Source organism: Chrysemys picta, chromosome 9 (genome assembly GCF_011386835.1).
Source record: "Chrysemys picta bellii isolate R12L10 chromosome 9, ASM1138683v2, whole genome shotgun sequence".
NCBI classification, from domain to species: Eukaryota; Metazoa; Chordata; order Testudines; family Emydidae; genus Chrysemys; species Chrysemys picta.
Window position 1 is genome coordinate 48208142 of NC_088799.1, and position 27849 is coordinate 48235990.

At 44.2% G+C, this 27849-nt stretch overlaps 2 protein-coding genes and 1 long non-coding RNA gene across 6 annotated transcripts; 2 read left to right on the top strand and 1 right to left on the bottom strand.

Moving 5' to 3' along the window:
- The first annotated feature begins 4896 nt into the window (after positions 1-4896).
- On the top strand, positions 4897-7742 carry LOC135973500 (myb/SANT-like DNA-binding domain-containing protein 2). Its single transcript, XM_065557016.1, has 2 exons — positions 4897-6279; positions 7187-7742. Exons 1-2 carry the CDS (start codon positions 5703-5705, stop codon positions 7354-7356), a joined length of 747 nt encoding a protein of 248 aa, XP_065413088.1. The 5' UTR covers positions 4897-5702; the 3' UTR covers positions 7357-7742.
- A 2823-nt stretch (positions 7743-10565) lies between these two features.
- SLC35G2 (solute carrier family 35 member G2) lies at positions 10566-24772 on the bottom strand. 3 transcript variants are annotated; one of them, XM_065557018.1, is made up of 3 exons: positions 24453-24772; positions 15073-15230; positions 10566-12413 (listed from the first exon to the last, which is right to left on the bottom strand). In XM_065557018.1, the coding sequence occupies exon 3, from the start codon at positions 12388-12390 to the stop codon at positions 11155-11157; it is 1236 nt and encodes a 411-aa protein (XP_065413090.1). In that variant the 5' UTR covers positions 12391-12413; positions 15073-15230; positions 24453-24772; the 3' UTR covers positions 10566-11154. The 3 variants fall into 3 exon arrangements, with proteins under 3 accessions (XP_065413090.1, XP_005310316.2, XP_065413091.1); XM_005310259.4 differs by lacking the exon at positions 15073-15230 and having other exon boundaries at positions 24453-24769; XM_065557019.1 differs by lacking the exons at positions 15073-15230; positions 24453-24772 and adding an exon at positions 24180-24345.
- LOC135973501 (uncharacterized) lies at positions 17278-27796 on the top strand. 2 transcript variants are annotated; one of them, XR_010590381.1, is made up of 2 exons: positions 17278-17481; positions 26735-27796. It is a non-coding gene; the product is annotated as an uncharacterized LOC135973501 (long non-coding RNA). The 2 variants fall into 2 exon arrangements; XR_010590380.1 differs by lacking the exon at positions 17278-17481 and adding an exon at positions 24679-24812.
- Positions 27797-27849: the final 53 nt, after the last annotated feature.

The window sequence follows — 27849 nt, forward strand, 5'->3', positions numbered from 1 at the left end:
TACAAAGGGGAGGCCCACAGGTGCTCTTTTGTTTGCCATACCATTTTTATACTTTCATCACATGCCAAATATTGCTCCTACAGTGTGGAACAGAGAAAGTACTATGTTCTTTGTCTTCTGTGGTGAGAATATGTAATTTAAGGTGTACCTTGCCTCACCTGGGGACAGTGCTCTATCCTATACCAGCTGTGTCCCCCCTGCATTAATTAGAGTTAATGGAAGCTGCTGGAGAGTATATTGCTGTGTGAAATGAAACATTTCATCTAGACCTCTGGGTTTCATGTGGTCCCTTTTGGTATAGTAGCTATGTTGCTCTGTTGTAGTTAAAAGCTAGAAACCTTATAGTAGATCTAGGTAGGGAAGCCAGGGGAGAGAGTCATCATGTGGATTTTCAGGTCCATCTTGGTAACCCTAACCCTAGCACGGGGAGCCCTTGTGACCCCAGGTGCAACACTAGCATGGAAACACCTATTCTTAGTAACTCTAACCCTGGAGTGAGAATACCTACTGGACACAAGCCTAACACTAGCGTGGAGACCCCAACCCTTGGTAACACCAATGGAGAGGCGTATAATAAACGTATTCCTAGCCCAGAGAGCCCTAGGGACTCCAGGGTAACACAAGTCTGTATACAAGTTCAGAATGACTGCTGAGAATTCAGGTATGATCAGTTTCAGAAAATTGCTGATTACAAAATACTTTAGAGTGACTGATGACCCATCAGGGACAAAAAGTTCACAAACGTTGATTGCAAACAAATTAGGAATAACTGCTGATCATTGTGGCATGATCAGTTATCAAAAATTTTTGATCCACAGCTGAGCCCTTTGCCTCTTGAGCTAATGGAATTACTGATAGCAGTAGTACGTTGTAATCCTATATATGGAGTAGCACTAGATGGGACAGTTTGCCAGAGGTTTTTGCTGACAGCAGAGGAATGGTGAAACTCAGGGATCTTGGGTTCCATTCCTTGCATTGGAGGGGAGTGTGGTCTAGTGAGGACAGACTCTTCTGCCTGTTTCTCCCACTCTTGATCCTTTAGGCACCTTCCCATCCAACCTGTCTCTGTGCTAGCCCTGTCTCTTCCCCACTCCTAGTCCCAATCCCCATTTAGGTTTCTCATCCCAGTCCCAGTATCTTTGCCCTGCCTGTACTAGTGTCCCTCTCTGGACTTCCCATCCCAGGTTCCCCAACCATCGTCCCCCAACCAGTCCCAGGTCCCTGCTTCTGGCTCTTCATCTGATCTGTCCTTTCCCACCCACCCACTGACTTCCACTCATCCCCACACCCTCTCTCTCCATCCCCACTGTCTCCAAGTCAGTCTCTCCCTGGGCTCCTCATCCAATCTTACTGCCCTCCTAACAGCCATCTCTTTGTCTGTCTCCTTGCTTGGCTAGTCCCAGTCTTCCATCCAACTCCCATCTGATTTCAGTCTCCCTCCCCATCCTCTGGTTACTAGTTTCCTAGCATTTTCCTCCCTGGCTCCCAATCCTCCCTTTCTCAACTTCCAGTCCTAGTTCCCACTTCACCAGCTTTCCCAATCTCCCCAGACCCCTGCAATGTTTCTTGTCCCAATCTACTCCCCCACTCATTCCCTCCCCCTCAGCCTGGCTCTTGTCCCCTCTGCATTCTATTCAGACAGCTTCCTCCCCCATATTACCAAGGCCTAGCAGGGAAGACAGTGAGTGCAGAAGAGAGACATTTTCCCTGCTCTTTGTACCAGACCGGTGCCCAGACTTGGCATGGCCTAGCGCAGCCAGAGTCACAGCTTTCCAGGACAGATTTCCCTCATGCTGTAAGTATGGCCTACAGTCTTTGTTCCTAAAAGTGTACATTTACATTTTGCCATTACAATACATAATATTTGCTTACACCCAGCTTTTCTGCACACTTGGCTAAGAATTTATGTTATGATCTCAGGAGCAGGAGGTCAAACCTACCCCTGGTTGGCATGGAGCATACCTCTGCTCAGCAGTAGCAGATGTTGTGGACTTACAGGTTGGTTTCCTGTTGCAAGAGAAATCAGTGCTGTGGAGTCTTGGTATTCTCTTAGAGTAATTTATTTATTTCTTTATACTATATACACAAGTCCTGGAAAATCGTTGGCTGCAACCAGGATTCAGGAAATCCCCTGCTTTGGAAATCTTGGCCCAGACACCAGTGCCCAGCTCCCTTGGAGCAGCTCCACCCTGATAATTGTTCTACTTCAAGAGATCAAGGCAGAAAACAAACTCTCCTGCCTTAGTAGAAACTCCCCTGAGAGAACCTGAATCACAAAACTAACAATACAACATTTCCTCAAAGGCTGTAGTGCTCAAACACTGAGTCTTACAAACTATTTTTCTATGTGTAACAGTGCACGCTGGTGACTCCTGCCAGAACACTATGCTCCTGGGCCTGTTACACTGCTCTAACTTGGCCTGCTGGGCTAGATTTCCTGGGCAAAGGGCCCCTATGTGTCCAGCCATTCCACCATCTGGGGGACATACCAAAATGAGTTGGTTATGTGAAAGGGGTAGTCTTGCCACTGTTCTCTTATGAGATTCAGATTTGCTCAAGGCTGACACTCATATAAAAGTACTAGTACTAGTACTAGAGATGGTCCCCCTGCTTTTAATTCCTCCCCCCACTCTAATGATTTAATTCTCCTCTTCTTGCTCATCATCCATGGTGGGAACTCTAGGACTTCTTGTTCCAGATCAAAGTCGCAAATTATTTAGTTTGTGTTTAAAAAAAGAAAAAGGAAAAACCCAAACAAACATTTTTTAACATTTTCATTTCACAGAAATGTTTGACATTTTGTTCCAATTTGGACCTAACCTAATTTAAAAATGTGAAAATTTCCCATGGGACAAATATTCTGTTTCCGACCAGCTCTGCTTATAACTCAGCCAATTTGGGTGAATTTTCGCAGAAACAGCAAACAGCAACTCCATGATCCCAGGGCTACCACTCTGCAAAATTTCAACGGCATAGAGCTTCTCAGAGAAATGGTTGTAAAAGTTATTTAACATGAGCAAAAACCCCATCTATTTTCATCCCAACTCATGCTCTGAAATGGATGAACCATTTTTGCTGAAACTTTCACAAAACAAATATCCTCAAACAGAGATTCAGCATGGAAAAATTTCAGCCCAAACAGATTTTGGTAAAACTGTAAACTAAGTCTTATAATGAAATATGTTAGCTTTAACTAAAGGCATCCCTATGTTGACCATTGATGGCAGTCCTGACCTTGGAGGGTTTATAGTTTAGGGTAAATATAAGCTATCTGCTAAGCATGCTTATAGAAATAATAATGCAAGTTATTGAAGCTCTAACGGGAAGTAGAAGAACCAAAATATCCCTATTAAAAGTAGGCTTGGCCATAGGTGGTAAAACTAGGGGTGCTGCCACACCCCCTGGCTTGACGTGTTTTCTATTATATACAGGGTTTACAGTTTGGTTCAATGACTCTCAGCACCCCATTATAAAAATTGTTCCAGCAGCCCGGGGCTAGGCTATAGCTCTTACACATTAAGTTTCTATGACTTGGATGAGGCTTAGAAGTTGACAGTTGGTGTAACATAGTATGAGTATTATATGATTGACCAAAGATTATGGAATGCTTGACCTGATGTTACAAAATTTATCAGTAAGCATGTTGTGATAGTTTACCAATGAATTTGGTGATAAACAGGTACACCCCAAACAAACAGACAGTAGTTTCTTAGGGGCCTTTTTCAGTAAGAGCTAACGGCATTGACATATCAAAACTATTGGGAAAGGGACTGATGCAAATGGTTGGGTTAACTGTTGGAAATGTAATTATGGTTAACTGGAATGCCAAATATGAACAACCAGAACCTTAAAATTGGTTTTCTGGAATACTAAATATTAATATGGGCTGAGATGGACTTGATCATATATGGTCCCAAATGTACATGTGTGGAATGGGAAAAAGTGTATAAAACTTTGTCAACCCCATCCCTAACTGGGATACTGGGATGATAACATGGGACAATTGGGTAGGAAGCCTGTCCCAGCACCTTCCTCACTGGGTGATCTCCATTTACCTTTTCTTTTCTCTTTGTTTCTAATGGTCTCCATAAGGTTGCAAGTATATTGATTTTTCTATTATTTCAATTATATTTGTCTGTATTAACTAAAGATCTTAAAGATTTTGTGTATGCTTCACCAGTTTCATCTTCTTAATTAACTAGAAGTACAGTAGCTGTGTGAATAAAGAACCTGAACCCTAAATCTAGGGTGTACTTTGGACCCTAGATTAATCTCAGGCACAACTGCCAGCTTCACCTTATATTTTATAATGCTATTTTTGTATTTATTAATTTAGCAGTGAACAAGTAAACCGTACGATCTGGATCATTGCTCTGTTGGATGACTGCAAGCACTGTGCATGTGATGTGAGTGATATCATCAACTGCAGTAAATCAACACAGTTCTATCATATCATCTTACAGCAAGTGAAGCCAATGTAAACTTTGTTATTAGCTTCAATAAGAGCAGAAATAAGCCTTTAAAATGCCTGGATTGCTGCTGGCTCAGCAGATTGAAAATAGGTTATGGAGCCGTTCACTTCAACTTTCAATTTTAGCACAGTTTGGCAAAAAGCACAAGTAATCATTACTGGCAAATTTTCATACTTGGGTAACAGTTTGGCACCTAAATATTTATTTCAAGCCCACACATTAAAAAAGCCATACCAACTTTTGCCTTAACAAGTGTGTGACAGAGGGTCTGCCAATAATTTATATTTCATGGCAATGAAAAGCTGAGATAAAAGGTTTTAAACAGAGGCCTGGCTAGACTGGATACACCCGCACTCAGTGATCTGTGGAAGGCTGTCCTTGAATTTGGCATGAGAGAGGCTGCATTACTCATTGTTTAAATATAGCTCCTCTGCTGGCCATCTCTGGCAGGATGGATCATGCATTTGTTCACCAAGCTTTACTGCGTGTGGATGTATCTTGAGAAAATTGGTTTGGAAAATAAGGAGAGCTGCCTTGGATTGAAGGGGGAGGGAACATAATGAGTGTATGCGAGGCAGGGGGATAGGAAATAACTCTCTGGACACAGCAGCAAGGTGTCACTCTGGCCAGGGAGGTCAGAGACTGGGCTTGCTCTTTATACATGTGAGAGCTTCCTTTTAATCTGTAACTAAGCAACCAGAGCCTGCCTCTCTGGGTTTGGGAAATTACCCAGATAAGGCATGTGATGCAAACTGCTGCTTTTAATTTAATCTGATTCTCTGTCTCTCTCTCTCTATTTTAAACAAATCTTTTCCCCCCAGAAACTACTGTCAGGCCTGATCTACACTAGGAGGTTATGTCGAATTTAGCAGCGTTAAATCAAATTAACCCTGCACCCGTCCACACAACGAAGCTATTTAGTTCGACATAGAGGTCTCTTTAATTCGATTTCTGTACTCCTCCCCGACAAGGGGAGTAGCGCTAAATTCGAAATTCGACATGGCCATGTCGAATTAGGGTAGGTGTGGATGGAATTCGATGCTAATAGCTCCAGGAGCTATCCCACAGTGCACCACCCTGTTGACGCTCTGGACAGCAGTCCGAGGTCGGATGCTCTGACCAGCCACACAGGAAAAGCCCCGGGAAAATTTGAATTCCTTTTCTTGTCTGGCCTGTTTGAATCTCATTTCCTGTTTGGACATTGTGGCGAGCTCAGCAGCACTGGCAACGATGCAGAGCTCTCCAGCAGAGGTGACCATGCAATCGCTGAATAGAAAGAGGGCCCCAGCATGGACTGATTGGGAAGTCTTGGATCTGATCGCTGTGTGGGGCGATGAGTCTGTGCTTTCGGAGCTGCAATCGAAAAAACGGAATGCGAAGATCTACGAGAAGATCTCCAAAGCCATGACGGAGAGAGGATACAGCCGGGATGCAACGCAGTGCCGCATGAAAATCAACGAGCTGAGACAAAGGTACCAGAAGACCAAAGAGTCAAACGGACGCTCCGGATCCCAGCCCCAGACATGCTGTTTCTATGAGGCACTGCATTCCATTCTAGGTGTGGCCGCCACCACTACCCCACCACTGACCGTGGACTCTGAGAATGGGATATTGTCGACGGCCGCTTCCTCGGAGATGTTAGCGGACGGGGAAGATGAGGAAGGAGATGAGGAGGATGAGGCAGTCGACAGCGCTTACAACACTGATTTCCCCGACAGCCAGGATCTCTTCATCACCCTCATGGAGATCCCCTACCAACCCTCCCCAGGCGTTAACCCGGACCCTGAATCAGGGGAAGGATCAGTCGGTAAGTGTTTTAAACATGTAAACATTTATTTTGAACAGAACAGGAATATTAACAATGGGTTTTTCATGATTAGTTTGCCCTAGGCGCTCTACTTTTTAGTCCTTGCCAGTGCAGCTACTGGAAAATAAGGTCTATATGTCTGGGGATGGAGCTGACTTCCTCATGGGACATCTCCACGAAGCTCTCCTGGAGGTAATTGGAAAGCCTTTGCATGAGGTTCCTGGGGAGAGCAGCCTTATTGCATCCTCCGTGGTAGGAAACTTTTCCGCGCCAGGCTATCATCAAGTACTCTGGGATCATTGCCTCGCAGAGCATGGCGGCATATGGCCCTGGTTTTTGCTGGCTTTCACGCAGCATGCGGTCTTTCTCTGCATCAGAAATCCTCATCAGAGTGATGTCGCTCATGGTGACCTGCTTTGAATTAGGGGAATGTTAGTATTGGGACTGCTTACCTGTTCCTTTACATAACTGTAACTGGCGGTTTACAGCCACGTGGTGGAGGCGGGAGAGGGGCAGCATACAGGGATCTTTCCCGGGGACAGCCACGAGGGGGTGGGACAGGGGCAGAGTTCATGCTTGCCGGATTGCCGGCAGCAGGAACTGGCCAACGCTAGGAGCATTGCTTTGAATGTGAAAGGAGGGCACTGCTATAAATTAAGTTTTAAGCAGCCAAAAGTCTATGGCTTACCATGTCAGCCTGCTACCCGAATTCCGCTGTCCTGCCCCGCTTGTCTGATCTCCACTGCAAGACCCCAGGCACTGAATGCGAAGGCCGAAAATTCGACCTTGTCCTGAGTGTGCATGTGATAGGTGCTGTGCATGGTCTTCTTCACAGAGAAAGACTATGCTCATTGTTCACAAAAATGTATCTTTGTGCGGAATTCACTTCCTTTTTCCCATCCCACAGCTGCGACTGTCTCCCGACCTACCCTGGCATTCCCCTCCCAGAGGCTGGCGCAGATTAGGTGGAGAAAGAAAAGGACACGGGACGACATGTTCTCAGAACTTATGGGCTGCTCCCGAGCCGAGATGGCCCAGCAGACCCAGTGGAGGGAGAACATGTCGCAATACCAGTGATCACACAGCCAATGGGAGGAGAGGTGGCGGCAGGAAGACAGCAGGCGACTCAAACGCTGCTTGCACTAATGAGGGAGCAAACGGACACGCTCCGGCGCCTTGTGGATGTTTTGCAGGATCAGAGGCAGGAGGACAGAGCCCTGCAGCAGTCTAGCTCTAACCGCCCTCCCCCTCCACAAAGTCCCATACCCCCCTCACCCAAAGTCCCAAGAAGGAGGGGCGGCAGGGGCCGTGAAAACTGTCACTCCACCCCTGCAGACTGCTCAAGTACCAGAAGGCTCTCATTCCCAAAAAATTGATAAATCTTTTCCTTCCCGCCTCACCCAAGCCCCCATCCCAGTTTCATCCCCTAACTGTGTAGTTGCTAATAAAAAATACATTTCTGTTAATTACTGTTTCCGTCATGTTCTTTTAGAGGAGAGTGTGTTTGAAGGAGGGGAAGGGGGTTGGTAATTGGAGAGGACAGTCATCTTTACCAGGGTACAGACACGGGGGCAGGTTCAGCAAAAGGTCACACACACATTGCAGTCACTAGGCACCCTGGTCAGTCTTGGAGGTGGTTTTCATGTTCGGGGGGGGGGGGGACGACTATGTGACTTTGTGGCGGGGGAGGGTGGTTAGAGATCTTATGCAGCGGTTCTTAGCCTGGATCACAGAGCCACGCAGCAGGGGATCTGTAACCGTCCTCCCCCGCCACAAAGTCACATAGCCCCCACACACAGAGTCCCGAAAAGGAGGGGTAGCAGGCTCCATTGAAACAACCAGTCCACCACTGCGGACCGCTCTAGGAGCAGGAGCCTGTCATTCCTCGAGTTTAGAAGCATTCTTTCCATCACTACGCCCGCTCCCCACCATAGTCTGCGTCCCAGTTTCAACACTTTACCACGAAATCCGTAATAAAGAAAACGGTGTTAATTAACAAAATTCCATTTATTTTATTTTTAAATGTGTGTTTGAAGGGGGGGAACAGGGTGAACGGGGTATGTAACTGCAGAGGATAGTCAACATTAAGTGGGTAAAGAAATGGGGCCAGGTTCAGCTTCTCTTTAAAAAAACGTAATAGTCACAGGTTACCCTGCTCACTGAGGAACCTAGCTTTCAAAGCCTCCCGGATGCACAGCGTGTCCCGCTGGGCTCTTCTAATCGCCCGGGTGTCTGGCTGGGCGTAATCAGCAGCCAGGCTATTTGCCTCAACCTCCCACCCCACCATAAAGGTCTCCCCCTTGCTCTCACAGAGATTGTGGAGCACACAGCAAGCTGCAATAACAATGGGGATATTGGTTTCGCTGAGATCAGAGCGAGTCAGTAAGCTTCTCCATCTCCCCTTGAGATGTCCAAAAGCACACTCCACCACCATTCTGCACTTGCTCAGACAGTAGTTGAAGAGTTCTTTTTCAGTGTCCAGGGCGCCTGTATAGGGCTTCATGAGCCAGGGCATTAGCGGGTAGGCAGGGTCCCCGAGGATCACTATAGGCATCTCCACATCCCCAACAGTTATTTTGTGGTCAGGGAAGTAAATACCTTCCTGCAGCCATCTAAACAGACCAGAGTTCCTGAAAATGCGAGCGTTATGAAGCTTGCCCGGCCATCCAACGTTGATGTTTGTAAAACGTCCCCTATGGTCCACCAGTGCTTGCAGCACCATTGAAAAGTAGCCCTTTCTGTTAATGTACTGGCTGGCCTGGTGGTCCGGTCCCAGGATAGGGATGTGAGTTCCATCTATAGCCCCACCGCAGTTTGGGAATCCCATCGCGGCGAAGCCATCTATGATGACCTGCACGTTTCCCAGGGTCACTACCTTTGACAGCAGTAGCTCAATGATTGCGTTGGCTACTTGCATCACAGCAACCCCCACAGTAGATTTGCCCACGCCAAAGTGCTTCGCGACTGACCGGTAGCTGTCTGGCGCTGCAAGCTTCCAGAGGGCTATGGTCACTTGCTTCTGGACAGTCAGGGCTGCTCGCATCCGGGTGTCCTTGCGCTTCAGGGCAGGGGACAGCAACTCACAAAGTTCCAGGAAAGTTCCCTTACGCATGTGAAAGTTTCGCAGCCACTGTGATTCATCCCAGACCTGCAGCACTATGCGGACCCACCAGTCCGTGTTTGTTTCCCAGGCCCAGAATTGCCGTTCCACAGCATCAGCATGACCCATTGCCACCATGATGTTCACGGCGCGGGGTCCTGTGCTTTGTGAGAGGTCTGTGCCCCTCTCAGACTTAATGTCCTCACCGTGCTGCCATAGCCTCCTCACCCGATTTCTCAGCATCTGACTCTGAAAAAGGTGGATGATAAGGTGCGAGGTGTTGACAACGGCCATAACTGCAGCGATGGTTGCAGCGGGCTCCATGCTCGCAGTCCTGTGGCGTCCGCGCTGTCACTCACCAGAAAAGTGCATAAAGTGATTGCCCGCCGGCGCTTTCAGGGAGGGAGGGCGGGAGTGACGGTTGAATGACGACAGTTACCCAAAACCACCCTCGACACATTTTTTGCCCCAGCAGGCATTGGGGGCTCGACCCAGAATTCCAGTGGGCAGCAGGGACTGCGGGAACTGTGGGATAGCTGCCCACAGTGCACCGCTTCCAATGTCGACGCTTGCCCCATTAGTGTGGACTCACAAAGTCAAATTACTGTCCTTAGTGTGGATACACACGTTCGACTTTGTAATATCGGTTCCACAAATTCGATTTAAGTAAAATCGAACTACTCTCGTAGTGTAGACATACCCTCAGGGAAGGGGGGTGTTTCATGCCGTGCAACCCAAACATGAGTGAATTTCTTCAACCTCAAGAGACACAGAAAGCAAATCTGTGTCTAGGAGTAAGGCTTGTGCTCCAGACTTGGGTAAAAGCATGGACAGAGGTGTCCTCTCTGAGGGAGGCAAATTGCCTGGGGCTACAGTGGGCACACACAAGGGAAGAAACCAAAGATTCAAGGAGAAGGCATTAGTCAATAGAGGGGTGGATAGCTAGGTGGATTTACTGCTTATGAAAGTGAAGCAATAATAGCCATGGCTAGAAACGTTTCTGAGTTAAAAACATCTGAAACTAGCTTTTAAGTGCATTTCACTCTGACAATTCCAAAATAGCCTCACATCTTTCTTTTCATTTTTGCCCATGAATATCTTTGTCTAGTTTCATGTGTTCCAGCTTTCAGCTAACAGGGAGTTTTAGGACCAAGTCAAGGATTATTATGGAGATTCTGACAGCACCTTTACTATTAGAGCACAGAGAACATCACTTTATTTATTTACTCTTCTCCCAGCAGATATTTAAAGAATTATAACCATATACATGTTAAAATTCTTACTTATAAAATATTACACGCTTCAACCAAGTAAGTATACTGTTACTATGGAACATGAATTTCCTCCTTCAATGGTGAATGTCAAGATATGACTTTCTTGTTGCCATAAAATATTCTACAGCTGCACTGTCCAGAATGACTAACAATAGTGAATCTTTCTGTCTCAATATTATGTTATAGAAGGACTATGATAGAAAGATTCCTATGACAGAATTCTCTATATCTAATCTTAGCAGCTACTGCATACCAGCTGAGAGTAAATCTAAGTTCACATATTGAAACATTTTAAATTATTTAACACATTGGGACAAATTCGTCTCTGGTACAACTCTACTGATTTAAACATTGTTATGTCAGGTATGAATCTGGTCCATTTCTGAACAAGGAAGTTAGTACTCTGTCCACTCTACTAGACAAAAGACATTGGTAAATGAACATTAATATCGACATCATGGTGCAGAAACTATTACAATAAAGACTACAACAAATTGACATTCATTTAATGGAAGAATCCAGTATCTCCTGATAATCTTTCCTTCCTAAATTCTTCCAGGACAGCTTATAACATGCAAGAAAAACAACACTAATCATAATAATGGCCCCTCCAATGAGGTCATAAATGCTGGGAAAGATGCGTAACACTGCGAGCTGCAGAATCATGGCTATCACAATCTCTAAATGTTGCACTGTGCTGACCAGAGCTGGGTGAAATTTATTCAAGGCATAATAGACACCCAGGAAAGCCACAGTAGAACATATGCAGATGGCAATGAGATAGCTCCAGGTTTCTCCATCCAGTGGGATAATTGGCTCTTGAAGAAAAAACATGGTGGAGGCTCCCCACACAGTTCCAGTCCAACCAAAAGTAAACAGTGCAGTCCACATACTGACCCTATCTTTGATTGACTTGTAGACTATCATGGAAAGAGCTGTAGTTAAGCCTGCCATAACTGTCATGGTGTAGCCAAAGGCTTCTTTCCAGACACTGAACAAAGAGTTTTCTTCATTAACAATGTTGGGGAACATGACCAGGCAAACACCAAAGACACTACTAACTACTGTCATAATGTCTATATAAGCCATTCGTTCATCTATTAGTAAAAAAGCCAAAATGGCACTAAAGACAGTGGTGGTTGCTCTCCACATAATGGTCCCATTGCTTGGGGGTACTATAGAGAAGGAGGTGTAAGCACAGGTAATGGAGATAACATTGCAGACACCATAGAAGAAGAGCTGCCGTCTGTATCCTTTTGGTCCAAAGGGGTCCTCGTGGTAGTAACACACAACAACGACAGACAACACCTGTATGACTGAACGAATGAAAATTAGTTCTAGAGATGGCACTTTGGAACGATCAGAAACAAGTCTAGTTATCAGAGCCACACACCCATGAGCCAAGGCAGAGGCAAACAGCACTACCCAAGTCTTTCTGGACTGAAATATGCTTCCGTCTGTAAAATTCTGGCGTTGTCCAGTCTCACTGGCTTTCATCTCTTGGGCTGGCTGAGGTTGGATATCCATAGTCCCAAAGAAGGCTCTTCCTTTCTTTTTTCTGTCACTCAGCAACCTTTTCTTTGGATTGTCCTCCATAATGCTTCCAATATCTTCACTGGTTTCATCAGAGCCCTCTTCTCCAGGTTGGGGATAATGTGATGTATAATTCACTGTCACTGTGTTGGGATGGATTTTCACTCGTTTTTTGACCGGACATTGTTTGGAAGAAGTATCCATTTCCTCAGAGAACTAGGTCTGGTCTTTAAAAAAATAAAAATAAAAAATAGTTAGTTTTATTCAACCAATACTGTAAAATTCATTTGCATTGCAGTCTTTTGACCATTTACAAATTATTGGCATGAACCTAACCAAGTTGCTCTTGTCCTCAATTAATTCTCTCTATTTTTATTTCACAATGGAAGTTGCTCAGTATCTTTGAAAACCAGGTAATTTTTAGTTAAGTGCCTAAATATAACTTTAGGGCCTAACTTTGGGCACTCACTTTTGAAAAGGATACCTATTATTACATTGCTTCAAAAAAGAGATATGCAAATTAATAACAATTCTTATTACACTGAGAAGAATTTCCTTGTTGGATCCTTCAGGTCACTTAGTCATTCCGTAATCATTAATGGTTTTATTCTTTACCAAGTGCTAAGGGGCAAAGAGAAATACAGACCGAAAATGAAATTTGGGTTAGAGAAGACTAGAGCAATTTTTGTCAATTCAAAGTGAAGCAACCCAGAGACAGACAGATGGCATCACTGAGCACTTCAATGAACTAGGCACAAGGACCAGAAAAGTGTAAAAAGTACTACAATAAATTTTCAAATTCTCTGAAGCTGTTTTTGCATATTATTATTTCCAGAAACTGTTGACTATCAATTTGTTTTCCAAAGGAACTTCAGTTGGAAAAAACGACTAAGAAATTTTATGAAAAGAAGCTGTCCACCCTTTGGCAATGTAGAGGAGAACAAGTGGATTTTGCTACTTTTATGAAATGACAGAGATATCAAACTTATATTCAGGCTGCCTAAAGTGAACATTTGTACATTGTTCCATTCTACCTCACCTGGATGCCTCATTTTTCACCCAACATGGTTGAATTGTTACATTTATTCTATAAAGAAGAAAATTAATATATAAACAGATTTTCCAGGCCTTGAAAAGAGCATTATGATTTCTATCAAATCTGATTTCCTGCATGACACAGGCCAGAGAATTCCAACCAGTGATTCCTTCCGCGTAGGAAACATTTCTTTCTATTTTATAAGTAAACATATCAAACCCAATAACTCATGTTTGCACTAGAGCATGTCTTTTAAAGTCACAGATTCCAAGGCCTGAAGGGACCATTGTGGCCATCTAGTCTGACCTCCTGAACAACATAGGCCAGAGAACTTCCCCATAATAATTCCTAGAGCATATCTTTTAGAAAAACACCTAATTTGATTTAAAAATACTCAGTGATGGATAATTCACGACGACCCTTGGTAAATTGTTCCAGTGGTTAATAACTCTGTTAATTTATGCCTTATTTTTAATCTGAATTAATCTACCTTCAAGTTCCAGACACTGGATTGTGTTAGATCTTTCTCTGCTAGACAGAAGAGTCCATTAATAAGTATTCATTCCCCATGTAGATATTATAGATAAGGCTGCCAGGATTTGATAAGTGGTTAGTCTTTGGTAAATGTTGATTTCACCTGACACACAGAAATAGACAAAGACATCCATCTAGAACAGTCAGCAAGCACAGCCTCCCTCTCCCCTAGCACCCACAGGAATCCAATGTCCCTGGTTTCACAGCCATGCAGGGAGCCCCATCCAGCCCCACTGTCATGGCCCATTTTATTCAATCACTGGCCAGCAGGGCCGTCCCTATCCATATGCAAACTACGCAGCTGCATAGGGCACCAGGAAATTTGGGGCACCAAATTGCCCAAAATTTCCTGGTGCCCTACGCAGCTGTGCGCTGCATCCAGCTCCAGCGGCCAGCCCGATCCCCCAGACAGCTGAGCCGGCCCCTCATGGGCTGCGCACAGCAGGGCCCAGGAAAGCTGCCTCTGCCACTGCCCCTGCTCTGCCCCCACCCCTGCTCTTCCCACACCTGCTCTGCCCCCACTCTGCCCCTTCCCCCCAAACCCCATCCCCTGAGCTATGCGTCCCCCCACCTTAATGTCCTGCAACTGAGAAAATCAAAATAGTTAAAAATAAAAAAGCTTTAAAATAAAAACATTGATGTTAATCATTTGAAGTTACAAAAATAAATAAATACATTTAATTCTGCCAGGCCTATTTATAAAGACAAGGTGGGTGAGGTAATATCCCGGGAAGCACTGAGTTCTGTTGGTGAGAGAGACAAGCTTTTGAGCTTACTCTCTGTGTGTCTCTCTAATAGCCTGGGACCAACATAGCTACAAAAATATTGCATACAAGCCTACTTAATTACAGTCTGTAAGTCACCCCTTAACCTTCTCTTTGAAAAGCAAAACACATTGAGCGCCTCACATTTATCACTAGGAGATATGTTTTCTAATCCTTTAGTCATTCTTGTGGATCTTCTCTGAACCCTCTCCAACTTATCAACATCCTTCTCGAATTGAGGGTACCAGAACAGAACCCAGTACCCCAGCAGCTGTTGCACCAATGCCAAATATAGAGGTAAAATTAAAAATACTCCTTGAGACTCACCTCTTTATGCATCCAAGGATTGCAGTGGCCCTTTTGGACACTGCATTGCACTGGGAGCTCATGTTCAGCTGATTATCCACTACAACCCCCAAATCTTTTTCAGAGTCACTGCTTCCCAGAATAGAGTCCCCCACCCTGTACGTATGGCCTACATTCTTTGTTCCTAAATGTATACATTTACCTTTAGCCATATTAAAACACATTATTTGCTTGCACTCGGCTTACCAAATGATCCAGATCACTCTGAATCAGTGACCTGTCCTCTTCAGTATTTACCACTCCCCCAATTTTTGTGTCGTCTACAATGATGATTTTATGTTTCTTCCAAGACATTGATAAGAATGTTTAATATCCTAGGGCCAAGAATCCTTCTCTTCGATACCCTATTGGAAACACATACGTTCAATGACTATGCCCCATTTACAATTACATTTTGAGACTTATCAGTTAGCCAGCTTTTAATCCGTGTAATGTGTGACATGTTCATTTTATGATATCCTAGTTTTTAATCAAAATGTTGTGTGGTACCAAGTCAAATGCCTTATAGACATCTAACTATATTTCACCAATACTATTAGGTTTATCAGCCAAACTTGTAATCTCATTAAAAAAAATCAAGTTAGTTTGACAGGATCTGTTTTCCATAAACCCATGCTGACTTGCATTAATTATGTTACCTTCCTTTTAATCCTCCATTAATTGAGTCCCCTAACAGCTGCTCCATTATCTTTCCTGGAATCTATGTCAGACTGACTGGCCTATAATTACCCCAGTCATCTTGTTTACCCTTTTTAAATATTGGCACATCATTAGCTTTCTTCCAGTTTTCCGGAGTCCCCATTGTTCCAAGATGTATTGAACATTAACACTAATGATCCAGTGAGCTCCTCAGCCATCTCTTCTAAAACTCTTGGATGCAATTTACCTGAACCTGCTAATTTAAACATGTCTAACTTTAGTAGCTGTGTTTAACGTCCTCCTGAGATACTGTCATGGACCAGGGCGTGGGTGGTCAGAGCAGTGGCAGTCAAGCCTAGTGGTCAGAACTGGGGTCAGTGGCTGGGAACAGTGCCAAGGGACAGAGCTGGAGTCAGCAACCAGGGGTCAGAGCCAAGGATCAGAATAGGAGGCAGGAACTGAGCAGGGCTGGAGAAAGGCTGGGAACAAGGCAAGCACAGGAGCTCAGCTAGGTCAGAGCCAGGCAAGGAGGCAGACAACTCTAGCCTGCTGCAGGACTCTGGACCAGACTCGGAGTTGTCCACAGGAGCTGTCCTCCTCTCTGGAGGAGACCACGAGTTGGGAAGAGCTGCTGGGACTGCCATCCACCACTTACCCTGAGGAAGCTGAGGATCTGCAGACTACAGAGCCACACCAATGGACTGTGGTAGGAAGTAGCCCAGGGGAACCAGACATTAGTCAGGTTGTGATGTCACAGTATGTTTCAGCATGTTTCAACAGGATTCCCACTGTCCTAGTGGCGGGATCCCCTGGCACTTTTAGGGCTCTGGGCTGGGACCTAGTAGAGTAGGGATAGCCTGAGTCCCCCCAACCCTCTGCTGCTAACCCTGGGTGGCAGCTGTGACGGTGCCACCCATAAGGCCTTATGGAAATATGCTTATGAATGTATATATATATATATAACATAACTAGAATGTGTTTTATGCTACATATGCCATGTAACATATCTCTGTAAAAGTCAAGATTTACTGAATCTATTAATCCTATTTGTATGCATGTATCATTTTTGTATTCGAAGTTATGAATATTGGCTGCATACTTGTTTGATTCTAAGTAGGCTGTAGTGAAGCACTTGGTCAGATTCCTGAGAAAAAACTATTCTCAGTAAGTGCCCAATCCAGAAACACTTAAGACAACAATCAACTTGGAGACACCAATCCACATCTGGGCTTTCCCAGGAATGTGGCTTGGCTGGTAAGGAACTCAGTCATGCATGGACATGTGATTTGCCCAGGTAACTCTAAAACTCCATTTTGTAGCTGGACTTTGCATAGGAGAGAGGAGGGGGTCTCCACCCACAAGAGAAAGTCTATTTAAGCCCAGGGAAAACCCCTCCATTTGGTCTTCAGCTGGCTAAAGAAAGAGCCTCTTCACCCCCAAAAATACCTGAAAAAAACTAAAACAAAGGACAGTAACTGCAAGGGGTGTAAGTAATTGCTGGACCCAGACTAAAAGAAGATTAGTCTGTAAAAGGAAGCATTCTGAAACTGGTGAGGATTTTATCTGTATTCAGTTAAATTAAACATAGACTGGCGTGTTTTATTTTATTTTACTTGGTAATTCACTTTGTTCTGTCTGTTACAACTTAAATCCTACTTTCTGTATTTAATAAAATCATTTTTTACTTATTAATTAACCCAGAGTATGTATTAATACCTGGGGGGCGGGGGAAACAGCTGTGCATACCAATCAGGGCTGGAAGGGCCATAGATAAGGAAGCAACAGAGGCAGAGCAGTTAGTTGCTGCCTGGAGATTGAAGAGGGAGAACTGAGAGCCTGGTTGGCAGAAAGAGCAGCAGGACTGCGGACAGCTCACTGCGGGTAGGACTGAGCCCAGGGAAGGCTGTTGAAGATGGGGTGCCTGTCTGGCTAGAAGAGCAGCGGGAGCATGGAAAGGTTAGTGTGGGCAGGCTGAGCCCAGGGGACTGAGCCCAGAACCTAGCCAGACCAGGTGCGGGTAGCGTGATGGACTCTGCTGGTCTGGTTGAAGGCTGAGTCCAGTGAGGGCTGCTGAAAGGACACCAACTGAGGGTACTGAGATGGGCCCCTGTTGGACTACTACAGAAGGCAGTGCCTCTGGGGAGGGAGCCTTGGTGCTATGACCCCATACCAGGGCTGTGAGAAAGAACTAGAGACTCTATACCTGGGAAGTGGGGGACAGTGTGTGTGACTTGACCCAAGGGCTGAGTTGCTGAAGACCTGCCAAACTACCATTGGCCAGGGAGGCAGTTGCAAGAGGCAGGTGCCACCCCATTGTAAGAACTGAAAGAAAAATAGGCTCCCACCCAACCAGAAATGGGGTGCCTGCAAGAGGTAGGTGCCACCCTGTTCAAAAACTGAATGATTGCAGATACGTAGTGGCCAAAACAGGGGTGCTCATGAGAGGTGGGTGCTGACCCCATTACACTGTCTTAGCCAGAAGGCTTAGGCTAAAGACTGCTTATTGCTCTGCCCAACCCAGAGAGTCACAGCCTAGACTGTTTACTGTCTGCATTAGCCAGGAGGCTTGAGCTACGGAAGTGCTGATTAACTTTTGTTTATTGCCTGATGCAGCAAGTCAGAGTGGCCTCCCTCCAAGCCTGAGAGAGCCTGAGACGAGGGACCACCACAGATGCAATGGGCCCAGCTCCTCTGTGTACAGAGGGAGCTGCAGGCCAGATGAAGGCATGGGGGGCGGGGTTAGACTTAGCTCATGTTTGACATTTCTGCTCTACCTCAACCAAAAGCAACTGTGCTGGATGCAAGAATCACTAATGACTCTGTCTGGCCAGGGTGTCAGCATACATCATCACAATGCTCCCTTCTGGCCTGAACTTGTGACTATAGGATTGCTGGGAAGGAGGAAAAGGGGTTTCCACACAGTGTGCACCCAGACACCCTCTCAGGATGAAGGTGTGTGACAGTGTGTGGTGAATGGATTATGGTACCCACTCTGACACAGGGCAGAATGGGATTGTGTGACTAGCCCATTAAGAGGAGTTTGACTAAGTCTGGGCACCCAGACAAAAAGGACTAATAGGGAACTCACAGCCTTCCCAGAGGGAACAGCTTTGAGTCTTGTATTGTGGTTTTAGTGCCTATTACAGTTTAAAGGGCTACTAGTCTGTTACAGATGTACTGTAGCATAACTGGTACTGCACAGGCCTACTGTACAAGGTGCAGAGAAGCCAGCCACCAGATGCATCCAATGGTAGTGAAAGTCTTATGGGGGCCTCTGCAGTCCCTATACCACTCCTGTAGTGGAGCTCTGTTACTGTGGTGAGCCAAGGGGAATGCAGATCCCAGTCTGAGTTTGCATGTAGGAAAAATATCATCTTAATCCTAAACTGAGAACATCTGATACAGAATTGGTGTAAGCAGAGAGATGCAACAGACAGGTGAAATTCACGCCCATCCGCCCCTCCACCTCAGTTTCACAGGGTATTGGGACCACTGTACCTGTGTAAAAGTGGATCCACAGCGCCTCCCCAGACTGCCATGGACCATTTGCAGTTTATCCCAAACTGACCTTCTATGCCAGTCCTGTGTGGGCCATTCCAGAGGGCATCTCCATGGTGTAGGCACCCCTGCATGGCCACACAGCCAGCTGACCCCCAACTCATTCTATCAGGCTTACAGGGCATGGAGTGCTTCACACCCACTCCTGCACCTAGCACAGATCTTGCCCATGTTGCATGTTATATACAAAATAGGGTTTTAAATTATTTCAAATGGGTTGCACTAGGATAGAAATTACTGCGTTAGAGCCATGGAGATTACATGGGTCTGAGGTTAAAAAAAAAGTTATGTTTTCTAAAAACGGTAACTCCCCTACATATTCCTGCATCCTTTTTTTCCTGCTTAATACATGTATTACTGCCAGATGAAAGCCACACACTGGTCACCCTAAACATGAAGATGAAATTGTCAACAGTGACAAATGAAAGATTGTGTCTGTAGGGTGAAAGAATATGAGTGGCATGATAGTTTAGTAAAGAGCCTTTCTCTGATTTTTCTATTGAAAAATTTGTTTGAACAAGAGCAACAAATATTTTCCAGTAAAATAAAACAAACATGAAGGCCTAATGGTGAACAATTTTGTTTCTATATAAGAATATAGAAAATAATTAATTTAAAAGCATAGATTAATTATTTTTAAAGGAACTTATGTCTTTAGCTCTAATTTTTTTTACTTTGAGATTAATAAAATATATGGCTGTGTTTGCTGCAGTGATGTGTTCCATATTAAATGTCATCTTTTTAATCACAATCATACATTTAATTTTGTTCTTTTTAAAAAGTGGTGACTTTCATTTGTTGGCTAGGTCACTTTAATGTAAAGTAAGACCAGAAAAGAGAACCACTAGATATATACTCTCCAAAGAATCAGATCCTGAGCATTCTAGTATATTTTAAGTGGTAACTTGTTCTAGAAATAGTTAGCTAATATTGAATTTGAGTATGTAAATTTTGGCTATTATGGGGACTCTATATACAAATTATTGCATAACATGATATCGTAGGAATAACTGAAACGTGGTGGAACGGCAGTCACGACTGGAATACAGGTATGGAAGGGTATGTGCTGTTTAGGAAAGACCGGAACAAAGGTAAAGGTGGGGGGGGTGGCATTGTATGTCAATAATGAGATAAGCTGTAAAGAAATAATAGTTGATGGAACAGATAACACAGAGTCCGTCTGGGCAATACTCACAATGGGTAAAAGAACCACTAGAGCCTCTCCAGGGATAGTGCTTGGGGTGTACTATAGACCGCCGGGATCGACCCAGGATATGGATAAAGAACTATTTAATGTGTTTAGGGAAGTAAATACTAATAGGAACTGTGTAATTATGGGGGACTTTAACTTCCCGGATATAGATTGGGGAACAAACGCTAGTAGCAATAATAGGGCTCAGATGTTCCTAGATGTGCTTGCTGATCAATTCCTTCATCAAGTGGTATCTGAACCGACGAGGGGGGAGGCCATTTTGGATTTGATTTTGGTGAGTAGTGAGGACCTCGTTGAGGAAGTGGTTGTAAGGGACAACTTGGGCTCCAGTGATCATGAGCTAATTCAGTTTAAACTAAATGGAAGGAGTAACAGAATTAAATCAAAGACTAGAGTTTATAATTTTAAAAAGGCTAACTTTAACAAATTAAGAGGACTGGTAAGGGAAGTGGATTGGGCAAACATATTAAGGGATCTAAAGGCAGATGAGGCCTGGGATTACTTTAAGTTAAAGCTGCAGGAGCTGTCAGAGGCCTGTATCCCGAAAAAGGGAAAAAGATTAGTAAGCAAGAGATTTAGACCGAGCTGGATGAGCGACCGTCTCAAAGGGGCGATTAGGAAAAAACAGAAAGCGTACAAAGAGTGGAAGAGGGGAGGGATCAGTAAGGAAACTTACCTTAGTGAAGTCAGAGAATGTAGGGATAGAGTGAGAAAGGCCAAAAGCCGTGTAGAGTTGGACCTTGCGAGGGGAATTAAAAGCAATAGTAAGAGGTTTTACAGCCATATAAATAGGAAGAAAGCAAAGAAAGAAGAAGTGGGACCGCTGAAGACTATAGCCAGAGAGGAGATTAAGGATAATCTAGGCATGGCACAATATCTCAACGAATATTTTGCATCGGTGTTTAATGAGGCCAATGAAGGGATTAGGAATATTAGCAGCATGACAGAGGGGGATACAGGAGGGGGGATTACCATATCCGAGGTAGAAACGAAACTTGAACACCTTAATGGGGCTAAGTCAGGCGGACCGGATGATCTTCATCCAAGAATATTGAAGGAATTGGCGCGGGAAATAGCAGGCCCATTAGCGATAATTTTTAATGAATCTGTAAACTCGGGGGTGGTTCCGTTAGACTGGAGAATAGCTAATGTGGTTCCTATTTTCAAGAAAGGGAAAAAAAGTGACCCGGGTAACTACAGGCCTGTTAGTTTAACATCTGTAGTGTGCAAGGTGCTGGAGAAAATTCTGAAAGAGAAAGTAGTTGAAGACCTTGAGGTTAATGGCAATTGCGACAAATTACAACATGATTTTACGAAGGGCAGATCGTGCCAAACCAATCTGATCTCCTTCTTTGAGAAAGTAACGGACTTATTAGATAAGGGAAATGCGGTGGACCTAATATACCTTGATTTCAGTAAAGCGTTTGATACTGTACTGCATGAGGAATTATTGGTTAAACTAGAAAAGATGGGGATCGATATGAAAATCCAGAGGTGGATACGGAATTGGTTAATGGGGAGAATGCAGCGGGTCGTATTGAAGGGTGAACTGTCAGGTTGGAGGGAGGTCACCGGTGGAGTTCCTCAAGGTTCGGTTTTGGGACCCATTTTATTTAATCTATTTATTACTGACCTCGGAACCGATTGCAGAAGTGGGCTGATAAAGTTTGCGGATGACACGAAGCTGGGAGGCATTGCCAATTCGGAGGAGGATAGGGATATTCTGCAAGGAGACTTGAATGAGCTTGTGAATTGGAGTATCAGAAATAGGATGAAATTTAATAGTGAAAAGTGTAAGGTGATGCATTTAGGGATGACTAACAACAATTTTAGTTACAAGCTGGGGACGCATCGGTTAGAAGTAACGGAGGAGGAGAAAGACCTCGGGGTCCTTGTAGACCGCAGGATGACTATGAGTTGACAATGTGACATGGCGGTGAAAAAAGCCAATGCGGTCTTGGGATGCATTAGGCGAGGTATATCTAGTAGGGATAAGGAGGTGCTGCTTCCGTTGTATAAGGCGCTGGTGAGACCTCATTTGGAGTACTGTGTGCAGTTCTGGTCTCCAATGTTTAAAAAAGATGAACTCAAACTGGAACGGGTACAGAGAAGGGCCACTAGGATGATCAGAGGAATGGAAAACCTGTAGTATGAAAGGAGACTAGAGGAGCTCGGGTTGTTTAGTCTGACAAAACGAAGGCTGAGGGGGGATATGATTGCTCTCTTTAAATATATCAGTGGGATAAATACAAGGGAGGGAGAGGAATTATTCCAGCTTAGTACTAATGTGGACACGAGAACGAATGGATATAAACTGGCCGTTTACGCTTGAAATTAGATGAAGGTTTCTGACCGTCAGAGGGGTGAAATATTGGAACGGCCTTCCGAGGGAAACGGTGGGGGCGAAGGACTTGTCTGGTTTTAAGATTAAGTTAGATAAGTTTATGGAGGGAATGGTTTAATGGAAAAACATGATTTTAGCCAAGGAATACTGAGCCATGGCAGGTAAATAGTATAATGGCTAACAAGGGTCAGGCTGGAGACTCTTGCCTACATGCTCGGGGTTTTACTGATTGCCATATTTGGGGTCGGGAAGGAATTTTCCTGCAGGGTAGATTGGCAGAGGTCCTGGAGGTTTTTCGCCTTCCTCCGCAGCATGGGGCAGGGATCGCTAGCAGGAGGGTTCTCTGCCAATTGAAGTCACCAAGCCACAGGATTTGGGGACTTCAACAGCAGAGTCAAGGGAAGGGTAGGGACGGCTTTGTGGCCTGCAGCATGCAGGGGGTCAGACCAGATGATCATAATGGTCCCTTCTGACCTTAAAGTCTATGAGTCTATGAGTAACAGTTTAATTGAAATTAAGTGAATGTTCACATTGGTAATTTGGATAAAATCCCAGACTTTATATTACAATCAATGTATCTTGTGGGGAAAAGCAGGCAGATATATTACTAGACTTTATAGTATTTCAAGTTTCTAAAAGAGTGGTAATCGAATGGAATTTTACTCATAGCTTGGTGGCAAGTAGGCACTTGTTTAGCCAAACTGAGAGGGATTCAAGAAGAGTCCAAATTTCATAAGTTAAAATAAAATCTGTTGTGGAAAGTTGATTCTGTGAGCAGATTTACACTACACTGTCAGCAGCAGCACTGTGTGCATTTTTGTCAGCTATTCTAAATCTACCCCTCCCCCCCGCAAATAAATCTGGATGTTTGTCTCTTCCGCCAAAAAAAAAGTAAGATTCAGCATCTGCGCTTTAAAGCATCCTTTTCCTTACAATTCATAGAACTCTTTATTTTGAATGCGTCAGCCTTTCTCATTGAAATATAAATAAATCTTTGTATCAGAATTTAAATATGAACAAGTGACTTAATCATAGTCTCTGCCGACGACAGAAACACCGTGTGTGGCTATAAATAAACAAACATATTAAAGTAAAACTATCAGATCTTACTGATTGTTCGGGAACTCTTCCAACCTGCTAATTAAAAACGCTACATTGATTGCTAAACTCAGCCTATTGTGAGATTATCTACAGCTTTCTCCAGCTGCGCCCATTCTTCACACCAGCTTTAGGAGGAAAATTTCCTTGCCTTGTGATCTCCTGGAATTAGCCGTATTTCTTTAAAGAGCACGTTAGTAAATCCTAGAGCCTGGGAGAGAAATGAACGGGCTTCGATCTCCCTATACGCCGCAGAGCTAAAATGGAGAGGGCAAAGAAGGGGGTAAATGCAGCCCACAAGCCCCTCTGAGCTGCTGAATGACGACTAGAGATATTTCAGTACCTTGGACACACAGCAAATGAGTTTAGCGCTGTTCTCTAAAGAGACATAAAGCGGCGTTACCAGTCCTGGGCTCGATGTACCCTGGACTGTGCTCTTACCCATTTGCCATTTTTTGTCTATATTTATGGAACCGGATCAATTGAAGTCGCTTTGAGAAGTCTCCCAGTGAATCCATATCTGGTCTGAACAAACGACCGCCTCCAAATCTCCTGCCTTGTAAAGCGCAATAAGCATTAATAACAGAGGCAGGAGGTTGTTACTTGAATGAACTGAGCCTGTATAACAACTGGGATGTCTGCGTTATCATGCAACAGGCCAGTAAATACCATAAGGAAAAGGGAGTGGGGGGAAGGGAAGAAATCTCTATTTACCTCTCGCTTAGAAGGAGCTGATCAAGTCCAAACAATGATGCCTTTAAACAATGAGGAGGCTGCGTGATGTTAAAGGAAAAGAAGGGAGGAAATCTGTACTCCAGAATTTGTCAATCCTTCCATCTTTCTCACGCTGTAAGAGCCCAGAAGGCAGGACAACCCCATTAATCCCAGTGTAATGTGAAGTCAGCAACACTCAGCCTGGCGTACTCCAGAAAAGGGTGTTTGCAGAACTAGGCTTGGTTCTCCTTTCTCCACTCGCCCTCTTCTCTCTGCAAAGAGGGGCCTGGAGGAAAAGACTGAGGCGACAGCAAAAGACTCAGGAGAGAGCGACAGAGCAGGAGCAAGTGAGCATGCCCAGTAAGCACAAGGGCATCTGACAGTTGTATCAACATTCATTTTTATTTAATGTATAGAGAGTATTACTTGCAGTAGCTTTGTTTTGCCTGGATTTTAAATATCTTTTAATTGATATAAGCTTATTCGGATTAAGCAACTGGGCTCAGTCAAGGAGAAAAAACAACGAGGTGTATGATCAGAAATCAAAATGTGTCTGTAATTTATTTCTGGCGTCCAGCCCTGAAAAGATTATGGTGTGCTGTTCTCCAATTACAAAATCTGGGATTTTTTTCAATAATTTATATTGGAATGCTTTGGCAGATATATAAACAGCAAGATGTCTAGTAACAACCTGCTGGTTGTATAATTCCTGTTCTGTTCATTACCACAAGTCTGTCTGATAAAGGAAATGTATATTGATATGAAACTTCTGTAAAACAGTTAGTCCCACACAACATTCTGATTAAAGAGATTAGCACAAGAGAACCTCAATATGGTGCACATAAAAGGGATTAAAAACTATCTATCTGATAGATGAAATATGGAATTGTTAATTAGGAATCATTATTGCTTAGGAGTGTTTCTAGAGGGATTGATTTTTCAGCCTAACAACCTTTAATATTGATGCTTCAGAAGGAAATATTTAAGCTTACAGATGATACCAAGATGGGTCATATGGTAAATAATGATGCCATCCAGAGAAATCAAGAGCACTTTGTAAACTGGGGTGGGGGGAGCGGAGAAACAAACATATATTTTAATACAGCGAAATGCAAGACCATGAATCTAGGAAGAAAGAATGGAGGCCACATTTACAGGAAGGGGGAAAGCGGGGTTGTATACTGGAAAATAGTAACTCTGTAAATAACTTGGTGTCCTGTTGGAAAGCAACAGAACATAAGCTCTCAGTGAATGTGATGGCTAAGAGGGTGAATGTGATCCTTAGGTGTATGGGAAGGGGGATATCAAATAGGAGTAGGGAGGTGGTATAACTTCTGTATATAGCATGGGTGAAGCCATTACTGGGATACTGTGTCCATTTTTCTTGTCCACTGTTCAAAAAGCATGATGAAAAATTATAGCAGACTCACCTCAGATCATTCTTGTGGATCTTTGCTATCAAACGCCGGCCCCACAGTGAGTCTGAGTTAACTCCATCTGTTTAGCTTATTGAAGAGAAGGTTTAGCGATGATTTGACTGTGATCTATAAGCACCTTTATGGGGAGAAGATTTCTGATAATCTAGTAGACAAAGGCTTAACAGGATCCAATGACTTTAAGGTGAAGCTAGACATTCAAACCAGAAATAAGATGCACATTGTTAACACTGAAGGTAACTAACATTTAGAACAGCTCACAAAGGAATGTGATGTATTCATCACTTGAAATCTTTACATTGAAACTGGATGTGGTTTTTAACAAATATGTTGTAGCTCAACCAGAAGTAATGGGCTTGATTCAGGGATTGCTGAGTTAAATTCTCTGGCCTGTGCTATACAGGAGGTCAGACTACATGACCATAAGAGTCCCTTCTGGCCTTAATATCTATTAATTTTATAGAAGAGGTGCTATATACCACATACATGCTTCTGCAGCCTTATGACAAACTGTAGAACCAAGAAGTCAGTGTGAGCTGCCAGGTACTCAGTGTTTAGGAAAGAACAATGATTAATCTTATGTTGTTGATCAATTTGCATAGCTTGGGATTTGACCATACATGAAACAACATCAGGATAAAGCAGGTCCCAATAGGAATAGGAAGACCACTTCAAGAAAAGAATTGCAGCTGACTCCTGGGTAGTAGTGTGTGGTGTGTTCCTGTAGGCAAGCTAGGAAGTGGACAATTTCCCAGATCACGAAATGCTACCTCTCCCTCCAGTCCTATGATGTGCAAGTGCTCCACCATGTGAAGGTGCATGCTAACACTGATTTTTTCTCCCGAGGAGGCGGAGAGGAATAGGGGGAAGAACCACCGACAGGTCCTACCCTGAAGGGAAGGGTGTGTGATGGAATACCAATCCTGCACTGAAGAGGCAAGAGTTTAAAAAAAACTGCTCTGTACTTAAGAAGCCACACCCCCTTGTCTTTGCTGGGCATTCTCCCAGTGAAGGGAGCATTCAAAAGGAGGCAGTTCAGCTCAGTCTGGGCTGACTGAGGAGAGCAGTTGTGTGCAGCAGCCTCCTGCCTCCAAGCCACCATGATCAAGCCTCCTAGCTGCACTGCAGAAAGCCAGCTGATCACAGGAACCGAAGAGAATGACTTGTTGTTGCCAACAGAGGAGCTACCAGAGATGAAGCAAAAGGACCACAAGAGAGACCCCACTTCCAAATCAGGAGACAATGCTGGCGGGAGTGGGACGAAGGTAGGAAGTGACCCAGGGAATGCGCTTGTGGGGTACTGGGACCTGAACCCTGTGTCAGGGCAACTTGTTTTGAAGGGCCCTGGATCAGAACCTGGTGGAGTAGGATGGGCCCAGGTTCCTCTACCCTCCCCACTCTTGCCACCGGGTGATACTATGCCTGTGATATTGCCACTAGGTAAAGTGGCCCCTTGGACTCTCACTGCTAGGAGACACTACCCCTGGGATCCCACTATTGGGTATTGTAATCCTGAGTGTCACCATTAGGTGGTGCTGTTAGCCCAGAGCACCCTGCCAGCCCCCCAATAGAGAGAGATGGGTACTTCAGCCAAGGGGGTTGAAGGATCTGGGAACTGAATATAGGTGAGAAACCTGCTTAGGCAAAGATATTTCACCTAGGAAGACAATGAAAACTAGCGCTTTGTACTTCTGTGGAAGATCCTGACTGATGAAAGGACAGACATGGCTGGAAAGAAAAGTGATGAAAAATCTACTTTGAACCAAGACTGTAGCTTTCTAAGTCTTAGACATCAGAAAGCATATTTTACTGTTATTTGCTTGTAACCATTTTGTTTTATCCCTTCTACTTGAACTCACTTAAAACTATCTTTTTTGATTAAATAAACTTTTTTAATTTTTCTAAATCAACCCAGTGTTGAGTTTGATCTGAAGTGATTATTAACTCCAGTTAAAAGCACA

Bases quoted from the DNA above. Each gene is read 5' to 3' on its own strand.
- LOC135973500 (XM_065557016.1), top strand. From the start codon at position 5,703: ATGCAGAGCTCTCCAGCAGAGGTGACCATGCAATCGCTGAATAGAAAG. The intron at 6,280-7,186 runs GTAAGTGTTTTA...CCCATCCCACAG, and splicing joins ATCAGGGGAAGGATCAGTCG to CTGCGACTGTCTCCCGACCT.
- SLC35G2 (XM_065557018.1), bottom strand. From the start codon at position 12,390: ATGGATACTTCTTCCAAACAATGTCCGGTCAAAAAACGAGTGAAAATC.